The 9,647-nt window shown below is 60.8% G+C and overlaps 1 protein-coding gene across 1 annotated transcript; it reads left to right on the forward strand.

Annotated features, from left to right (window-relative positions):
- The first annotated feature begins 219 nt into the window (after nt 1-219).
- ARSI (arylsulfatase family member I) lies at nt 220-3,096 on the forward strand. Its single transcript, XM_009285845.1, has 2 exons — nt 220-539; nt 1,695-3,096. Exons 1-2 carry the CDS (start codon nt 220-222, stop codon nt 3,094-3,096), a joined length of 1,722 nt encoding a protein of 573 aa, XP_009284120.1.
- The last annotated feature ends 6,551 nt before the right edge of the window (nt 3,097-9,647 follow it).

Here is a 9,647-nt window from a genome sequence, read left to right on the forward strand (position 1 = left end):
TTGACTGAAGGCAACCCAGCCCCGGCGGATTAAGCCCTTTGTGTGCGCGCGAGTGTGCCTTCATGGGTGCTGCTCCCGCAAAACTGGCTGCAGGGGTTTCGGGGACCATCCTCTAGGTCGGGGGGCTCTCCCAGAGGAGGGGGAGTCCTCCTGCTTCCGTGTCTCTGAGACGATGCCGGGACAGTAGCTCCCTTCGCAGGCAGCGCAGCGTGCTCCGGGATGGCCGTCTATGCCCTCACGGGCTTCTCGCTCGTCAGCCTGCTCAGCTTTGGCTATTTATCCTGGGACTGGATGAAGCCCAGTTTGGTGGCCGACGTGGCTACGGACCCCATGGAGAAATCGCTGCCTCCCGCCTTCACCAGGCCACCCCACATCATCTTCATTCTGACTGACGACCAGGGCTACCACGACGTCGGGTATCACGGCTCGGATATCCAGACGCCAACGCTGGACAGGCTGGCAGCGGAGGGCGTTAAGCTGGAGAACTACTACATCCAGCCCATCTGCACCCCATCCCGGAGCCAGCTGATAACCGGCAGGTAAGCCAGCGCCTGCTCACACCCCAGTCATGTACCCGCTTCTGTCCCTTCCTTAGCTCCGTGCGGCTTAATCCCAGCTCGCCACTAGACAGATGCCCCGGTGTATTGGCAGACGATGGAGATCCTCCAGAGAAAGGCGTCTTGCTGGCTTTCTCTAGAAGGTTTCCTGGGTAAACAGTTGATTTTCCCATGGGATAAATAGGGGCACATGGCAAGGCCAAAAATGTGGATGCCATTGGGTAATGGATGTCACTTTGGGAGAGGGTGGTCTCTGGCCATGATGTCCTTCGGTGCTGGGCAAGAAGCTGTGTCCCCAGGCAGTCCTGTGCTGCTCTCACACTGGCCCTTGGAGATTTGCTGCTGGGCTGTGGGGTTGAAGGATCATTCTCCCCTGCATCTACGAGTCCCTTGGACCGTGCTTTTCCTGCTTGTGCATTCAGTGCTGCACTGTCCAGGGCAGGCTGGATGCTGGTCCATCACCCCCTCCCATGGCGGCACAGTCTCCCCTGATCCTGGGCCCTTCTGCCTCCTGGGACAGGTGGGGCTTTCCCTGGAGCAGGGCTGGGAGGTCAGCACTCACCGTAGGAGGCAGATTTCATCAGATCATCTCCTGCTGAGGAGTGGGCCCCAGGGAGGTGCCTATGGATGTGGTCACCTACTGCCTGGGGGTGGTGGAGCCCACCGGGGTCCAGGCAAAGGCCTCTTCTCTCCTGATGGCTCTGGAGGGATCCCAGGCATCTCCGGGGTGTGCAGAGCAGGGGAGGACAGGGATGCGTGGGCAGGCAGGTGGGGCACTGCAAACCCACAGGGATCACTACGCAACTCTTCCTTGTGCTGCCCAGCCCTGGCAGAGCCCAGCCACCTCCCCTGGGTTGGCAGCAGTGGGGCCAGCTGCTGGTGGCATCCTGGGAGAGCAGCCCAGCGTGCTTTTGAGATGTCTGCTGAGCCCCCTCTCTCTCTTTTTGCATCTGCTTTTCCTACTTTTGGATGGATGAGGAGCTCCCTGTCTCTGGCATGGAGCTTGCTCCATGGGGTTGGGCTGGGTGACACGGAGAGCTGCATGCATTTGGGGTCTCCAGCGCATAAAGTGCCATCACATCCCCACCCAGCACCACTCCCTATCATCATTGATTCCTCCTGGCTCTTCCCCGGCAGGTACCAGATCCACACAGGGCTGCAGCACTCCATCATCCGCCCTCGGCAGCCCAACTGCCTGCCCCTCAACCAGGTCACCTTGCCCCAGAAGCTGCAGGAAGCTGGCTACTCCACGCACATGGTGGGCAAGTGGCACCTTGGTTTCTACAAGAAGGAGTGCCTGCCCACCCGTCGGGGCTTCGACACCTTCCTGGGCTCCCTGACGGGCAATGTGGACTACTACACCTACGACAACTGTGACGGGCCGGGTGTCTGTGGCTACGACCTGCACGAAGGGGAGGACGTGGCTTGGGACCAGAGTGGGAAGTACTCCACCTTCCTCTACACCCAGCGTGTCAGCAAGATCCTGGCGTCCCACAGCCCCAAGGAGCCCATCTTCATCTACGTGGCCTTCCAGGCGGTCCACACGCCTCTGCAGTCGCCCAAGGAGTACATCTACCGCTACCGCTCCATGGGCAACGTCGCTCGCCGCAAGTACGCCGCCATGGTGACGTGCATGGACGAGGCGGTGAAGAACATCACCTGGGCCCTCAAGAAGTACGGCTATTATGACAACAGCGTGATCGTGTTCTCCACCGACAACGGCGGGCAGACCTTCTCCGGAGGAAGCAACTGGCCACTACGGGGCCGCAAAGGGACGTACTGGGAAGGGGGAGTCCGTGGCATTGGTTTTGTCCACAGTCCCCTGATCAAGCGCAAGCGCCGCACCAGCTGGGCGCTGGTTCACATCACGGACTGGTACCCAACTCTGGTGAGCCTGGCCAGGGGCAACCTGAGCAATGTCCCAGGCCTGGACGGCTACAACGTCTGGCCTGCCATCAGCGAGGGCAAGGAGTCGCCGCGAACCGAAATCCTGCACAACATCGACCCCCTGTACAACCATGCTAAGTATGGCTCCTTGGAGGACGGCTTCGGCATCTGGAACACGGCCGTGCAAGCCTCCATCCGGGTTGGGGAGTGGAAGCTCCTCACCGGTGACCCAGGGTACAGCGACTGGATCCCCCCGCAGACCCTGACCAACTTCCCGGGGAGCTGGTGGAACCTGGAGCGTCTCACCAATGGCCTGAGGAAGTCTGTGTGGCTCTTCAACATCACTGCTGACCCCTACGAGCGCTATGACCTCTCGGACCAGCGCCCAGATGTGGTCAGGACCCTCCTGATGAGGTTGGTGCACTACAACCGGACGGCCATCCCAGTGCGGTACCCTGCAGAGAACCCCCGGGCTCACCCAGACTTCAATGGCGGTGCCTGGGGACCTTGGGCTAGCGAGGACGATGCGGAGGAGTGGGAAGGTGGTGGGGAGCCCCTGAAGAGTAGGAACAAGAAGAAGAAGTGCAAGATCTGCAAGCTGCGCTCCTTCTTCCGCAAGCTGAACACCAGGCTCATGTCCAACCGCATCTGATGGGAGACTCCCCCAGCACCGACCCAACCTGGCCGGGGTGGAGCTCCGGATGGCAGTGCTGCAGGGTGGGAGCGAGGGAGAGGGACGGACGGGGAGGTGGCCAGCACCCTCTTGCTTTCCCTTGCTCTAGGGTTCACCCCAAAACACCTCTTCTCTCTGGCTGGACCGGTGGCCACAGGGAGGTGGTCCCAGTGGTCCCACCCTCCCAGGGCGAGGAAGGGCAATGCAGGCTCAGCTGTGCCGCTCGGCGGTGGTGTATGAGTCCGCTGAGCTGGGCTGGCCTGTGCACAGCCCCTTCCAAAGCGAGAGACCCTTTTCTCAAGGACTCTGCAGGCAATCACAAGCTTTAAGTGTTGGCCATTGCAACGGCAGGAGGAAGCGCAGGACCCTGGGGTGGTGATGCAGAGGGGCTGGCCAGCCTCGGCGGCTCTGCCTGCAGGTTGTCCCTCGTCATTTCCCTCTATATACATGCTCCTGACTCTGTGTGCTGCCAGGCAGCTGCCTTGTTTGCTCTTGCTCTGGGAACTGGAGGGCCTGCCCCAAACCCAAGACCACGGTGTTTCCCTATTATGCTTCTTTGTGGAAGGATGGATTCCCGACCATGGATGTCAGATCTGAGACCGTCAAGGCTGGACTCGGCCTTGCTGCTACAGGGACCTCACATGGGGCCGTGGCTTCTCCTCTCTGCTGGCTTGGGGGGCCGGGAGCAGCCCCGGTGGGGAGCTATGGCCCATGGAGATGTGGTTGGATGCATTCAGAGGACAGATGGTTCTCCACGGCCCCGCATTTGGGAGGCAGGTTTGCCCCAAGCTCTGGTGGACTTCACACGGGTCAGCCACCCAGCAGACCTTTTCATCCACAGTTCTGCCTGGCCAGACCCCCCAGGTGCACGGCTGTCAGCACCTATGTGTTCCTCCCTATGCATCTGACCAGCCAACCACCCCAGCTGCCCCTTCCCAGCGCTGGGGCTGTCCCCCTCCCCACGTCCCCGCTGCTGAACCTGGGGCAGAAGGAGGATCTCAAGAAGGTCTCTGCGGAGGCCGATGTGCTGCTCTGTAGCTGTAGGACTTCGAAGCCATGGGGGGGGACAGGGACAACTCCCGCCCGCCAGCCCTGCACCGCGTCCCCTCGCCGCAGATGGGCACTGCTCTCAAGAAGTCTCTGCGGAGGCCGATGTGCTGCTCTGTAGCTGTAGGACTTCGAAGCCATGGGGGGGGACAGGGACAACTCCCGCCCGCCAGCCCTGCACCGCGTCCCCTCGCCGCAGATGGGCACTGCTCTCCCAGCAGTGCACGCGTGGGGGGGGAAACACCTCCCCATCATCCGCCTGCCATGGGGAGCCAGCCCATGCGGTTGCCGGGGGCCAGGCAGCTCGGGAGCCGGGGCAGCCAGCAAAGCGCCGTGCCCCCGCGCCTTCGGGGTGCGAGCGTGTGTACGTGTGCTCAGAGGAGAGCTGGCAAGGATGAAAGAGGGTAAATAGCTTTAAAAGCGTTTTGGATGCACGGTGCATTTCCATTTACACAATGTGTTTTACATTTCTCCCCACAGGTTTCTCTTGGTGCAGCGTGTGTAGGCGAAGGCCCTGCTGTGAATTTTGAAAATAGTTATTTTTGTCTCTGGAAAATGAGGCCCGTTAGGACTTGTCAGCTCTTGGATGAGCAGTGTGGGCTTTTTTCTTTTTCTTTTTTTTTTCCCCTTCTCTCTCCCTTGCAAAATAACATTCATTTAAAATCTGTCATTGAAAGATGTGACAATTGGCAGCGTGCACGCTGAATACCTTTCAGTGTGCTTTCAAGCCCTGTGTGTGAGAGAGGGACGGGGACGGGAAAAGAATGCAATGACACGTTTGTATTTCTTTTTTTTTTTTTCCCTTACTCTTAGCTGGATTATTTGGGGGAATTGGGATTTTCTGTAGAAACAAAGAAAAAAAAAAGCAGCTGACAGCAAGTCAGAATAGAGGAGGCCTCTTGTTGTAGCGATGGGAAGGAGTTTGCAAAGCCAGAGCGTGGCAGTGTGCGCGCCGGTCCCAGCTGCTCCACGCACGCCCCATCACCGTGCCGTCCCGTCGGCCCCCCGCACCCCTACGGGCGTGTCCCCTGCAATGGCATCAAGGACAGATTTCACAGGGGGACTCAGCTCCTCCATCAGCCCCAGCTCCGTCCCCAGCTCCCTTAGCACCTTGCTCCACGGGGACCGGGCCCCGCGGCATCACCCCGGCCGAGGCGAGCCCTGGGAGGACGCTGCACATCCTCGAACTACCTCAACCGGCCAGCCTGGTCCCCTGGGGTGCTCACCGCCCGTGTGCCCCTCGGCAGCCGGGCTGCGGCGCCCGCCAGCTGCCATTTGGCAAAGCCAACCGGTTGCTGAATATAAAGCAACGCTTTGCTGAAGAAGAGGAGGCTGCTGCGGGCTGAGCCGGAGCCGGAGGAGGGCAGGGGGTGACAGCTGCAGGGGGCTCGGGCACGAGTCACGGCAACGGGGGAACCGGTGCTGGAGGGAGTGGGAGAGCGGGGCTGGCCGTGGGGCGGCGACAAGGCTCGGGAAACGGCTTTCATTTCCATATTTATATAAACGCATCCAAGTTTAGTCCTTCTTTTAGGGTTTTTTTTTCCTTCAAAAATGGAAATTTCCATGAAAACATGTTCAATTTTTGTCCCTTCAGTTTTACTAATATCCCCATGAAAAGGTTCATCTGGTTTTGCTTCACTTCCAGTTTCTGGTCTGCTGGGCCGATGCCGGGTTCGCGCAGTCAGCCTAGCCATAGCATTGCGTCTGCGTTCTTTTTTTTTTAATTAAAGCAGCTGCATTCTGAATTTTTACAAAAAGAAACAGTTGAGGGAAAGTCTTAGTCCCCCCAAAGAAAGAGGAAAAGTAGGCAGGAGCACCTCTGGGTGCTTGGAGAGCAGCAGTTGTCCTTCGCCACGTTTCCAGTCCTGCCATATGGGACTGGAATGTCCCGCTGTATGTATGTCGGGCTGGGAAGGGGCAGGCGGTGGCCGCTGCAGGGGCTCCCCATCCCGCTGCTCATTAGTGGCCTCTGTGGGGAAAAATGCAGCAATGTGCCAAAATCCCGTGTTTTCACACAGTTCAAGCCCCTTGGGAGTGCCCGTGCGCTCTGGCTGCCAAGGGGTTAATGCGGCCGGTGAGATGCTGCTGAGCTGGCGGTGGAGCTCCCGGAGGCTGCACCCAGGAGATGTGTTTGCACAGGCAGGCTGAGTGCTCCCCTCCTTCCCAACCACCCTTCAAAGAGCCGCGCACGCCCAAGGCTGCTCCAAACCCCGGGCAGGAGCTGGGTGCAGGACGGCGCCCTGCAGAGAGGATGGGGCAGGGGGATGCATCATCTGGGGCCAGCGGGGCTCTGGGCTGGGGGGAGGCGAGAGCGGGGTGGGGTGGAGGGATAGTGGCTGCCTCTCCTCCGTCGGGATGGACCGGCCGCCTCCACCCCGCCGGCTGGAGGGAGTCGGAATGGGGATGGGGTGGGATGGGGATGATGGAGGTGGGATGGGATGGAGATGGGGATAGGATGAGGATGGGGACGGGATGCATTGGGACAGGACGCGCAGGATTAGCGGTACCTGGCAGCGTCTCCAGCTCCACAGGGAGAGGGAAGGGAAGAAGCCCAGTGGCAGGAAAGGGGATGGACATATCAGCAAACCTCCATGGTGGGAGGGCGGCAGGGCATCCTTGGCACCTTATGCCGGGGAGAGGATGCTCTGGACCAGGGGCTGTATCTCATGCCAGGCAGTCATGTCCTTTCTCCTTCCAGGGGTCCGAGGACGTGTGGTTTTGCAGAGGTTTCTCCCCCCCTGCAGAACCAGCACGCGATGGCCCAAAGGAGCCGCACGGCGCCTGTTGGGGGTCTCCATGATCTATGGCCATGTCCGCAGGAGGGTCCCTGCCCACAGACCCTGGTGTCGGGGAGAGGGTGGCTTTGGGGACACCCTGATGTCAGGGAGGGGGTGGCCCTGCAGATACCCTGTCCCAGCCAAAAGCAGTTTCTGTGTGGCTGCAGGAGCGAGCGCTGGGGCCCACAGGGACAGGGCACGTTTGCAAACACAACCCTAAATGTAAATCAGCTCTCCTTACCACGGTATTTATAATCCTTATCTAAAAATAACCCCAAATTCAGCTTCCCAAAGGACGGCAACTGAGCATCCCCCAGACCCCAGCTTGTGTGTGAAACTGTCCCAGTAATTTTGGGATCTCTGCAATACGTAATTCGCAGCCCCGCTGGTTTTGCATGCAAGGCACTGCTGCAAGCTCCCTGAGGCCCATGCAAGCTCCGTCCCCTGGGAGGAGGGGGGACCTGCCGCAACCCCCCAGGGACATGCTGGTTCTCCCTGAACCCCGTGGGGCAGCTGCCCGTCCAGTGTGTTTGGCGTTTGGCATCAGACCTCAGGTGCCCATCCTGGGGCAGTCCCATGCTGGGACGCAGAAACTAAATATCTGCGGTTAGAGCTGGAGCGGGTGTGGGGAGAGCAGGAGGCATTTCTGGAGAGGCAGCCGGGTGATGGAGAGGAGCCGCTGGGGATGAAGGTCTCCATCAGGCGGCCAGACCCGAGCACGGCAGCAGGAGAGCAGCTTGGCTCCCCAAAGCCCTGCAGGAACAAACCTTGGGGTAGCCAGGAACCCAGACATCAGCCGAGGAGAGACATCCGAAGAGGATCCTGAGGCCCCCGGGAGAGGACTGGGACTGCTCCCCTCCCCGGGAGCTGGTGGGAGAGCCCCCAGGATGGAGCGGGAAGGTCCCACCCAGAGCTCCTGCTCCCCTTGGGTTGTCCCCAGGCACCGGGGAGCGGAGCCATGCAGTGGTTCCCACCTGGGAAAACATCATCAGCAAAGCAGAGAGTGTTCAGCACCCAGAAGCCTGACACCCCCTCACCCTCAGAGAGGGAAAAACGCCGAGGAAAAGGGAAAAAACTGAATAGAGAGGAGGGCAGGGAGGGAGAAACCCTTTCTGGAGGGCCACGTTTCTGCCAAGCTGGAGAAACCTGGGGAGGGAGGCAGGGTCCCCACGGGGGGCTTTGCCATCGCCCCCTGCCCTGGGCGAGGGGTTCGGGGCACGGGGCTCAGGAGTGCAGTGGGGTCTCTGGGGGGAGGAAGGGACAGATCCCTCCTCCCAGCTATGGGAGCACGCAGAGTCATGCCTGTGGGGCTGAACACGTGTGCCAGCGTGGGGGTGGGCACGGGAAGGGAGGGCAGGTCACACTGCGGCGCCCATAGGGACACGTACGCTGGCGCAGGCGGGAGCGAGGCGGGGGCGCGCAGCCGCCCACGGGCGTCGTGGGTCTCTGGTGTGGGGGGCTCCCGCCTGCGGGGCTCCTCCTCTCACCCTTCGGCTCTAAGGGGCTGCTGGGGGCTGGCAGCAAAAAGCCAGAGGAGGAGAGCACTCCCCCGAGCATCCGGCTGCACCGGCCCCCACAGCAGCCCCCTGCCTCCCGGCATGGCCCCGGGGATGGCGAATGAAGCCCCCTTGTGCGTGGGAGTGGGATGGGGAGGAGACGTGCACGGGCAGGGAGGCGTTTTGGGGTCCATCATTTCCCCAGGGCACAGATCGCGCACGTGCATCGCCCTCACCCCAGGTGAGGGTGCCTGGTGTGCTCTGCCCGTGCGGCGGCGTGGCCAGGGTGGGTCGGGAGGCCACCAGCCCTTGGGAACCGTGGCCCTGTCCCTGTGCCCATGGGTGGGAATCACGTCCCTGCCCTGCCACCAGGACCACAGGGTCCCCTCCGGCTGGGCCATGCAGGAGCGGGAGGCTGGATGCGGGGATGCAAGGTGGGGATGAAGGTGGGTAACGGTACAATTAATGGAAAAGCCATTAGACCTTTCTCCTCCTCCCCCTCTTCTTCCTCACTCCGCCACTTGCTGTCCTCCTCCACTTCCACCTCCTTTCTTCTCTCCCTCTCTCTGCTCCTCCTTCTCTCTCTCCTCTCAAAGATTTCTCCCTATTTTTGTCTGGTTAGAGCCTTTTCTTTTCCTTTTAACCCTTCCATGGCAGCCTGAAGGGGAACTCAATCCATCTCAGCTGCCAAAGGCAATGCCCTCATGGCTGGCAGGGGGAGCCCCTTCTCCCAGGGCGGCGGGGGCTCTCTCTGCTGCAAAATCATCCAGAAACAGGACAAAAGCTTAGAAGAAAGCTCTGCTGGGGGGGTGTCAGAAGGTGGGAGGGTGCAAGGGGTGGTGTAGATGGAGGAGGGGGTGCTGGGTCCCCAGTGGGTGCTGCCAGGGGTGCTGGCAGCAAGGTGGGCTCAGAGGGAAACCACTCCCCCGTGGTCTTGGACCGCGTCACTCCACTTTTATTGCCCTTTTTGTGCTTTTTTATGTTAAACGCAGCAGAGGGGTGGCTCAGCAGAAAAAGCCTGAGGAGGAGGGGGGCAGACCTTCCTCCCACCCCCGCTCTGAAATCTCCCCCCTTTCTGCCCCAGGGAAACGGCAGCCCAGGACACAGCCTTATTGCTCCCTCTCTAGCTGTGCTTTACGCCAAGCCGCTCGCCCCATGGCACGGGGGACCCAGGGGACCTGTTCCCCCGGCAGCCCCGGGCCCGCGGGGA

The sequence above is a fragment of the Aptenodytes forsteri genome, unplaced genomic scaffold (assembly GCF_000699145.1).
Source record: "Aptenodytes forsteri isolate BGI_AS27 unplaced genomic scaffold, ASM69914v1 Scaffold54, whole genome shotgun sequence".
Lineage (NCBI taxonomy): Eukaryota > Metazoa > Chordata > Aves > Sphenisciformes > Spheniscidae > Aptenodytes > Aptenodytes forsteri.

What these genes read in the sequence shown, in the direction of transcription:
- ARSI (XM_009285845.1), top strand. Translation starts at nt 220, where the DNA reads ATGGCCGTCTATGCCCTCACGGGCTTCTCGCTCGTCAGCCTGCTCAGC. An exon ending in AGCCAGCTGATAACCGGCAG is followed by an intron (nt 540 to 1,694) that starts GTAAGCCAGCGC and finishes CTTCCCCGGCAG; the next exon opens with GTACCAGATCCACACAGGGC.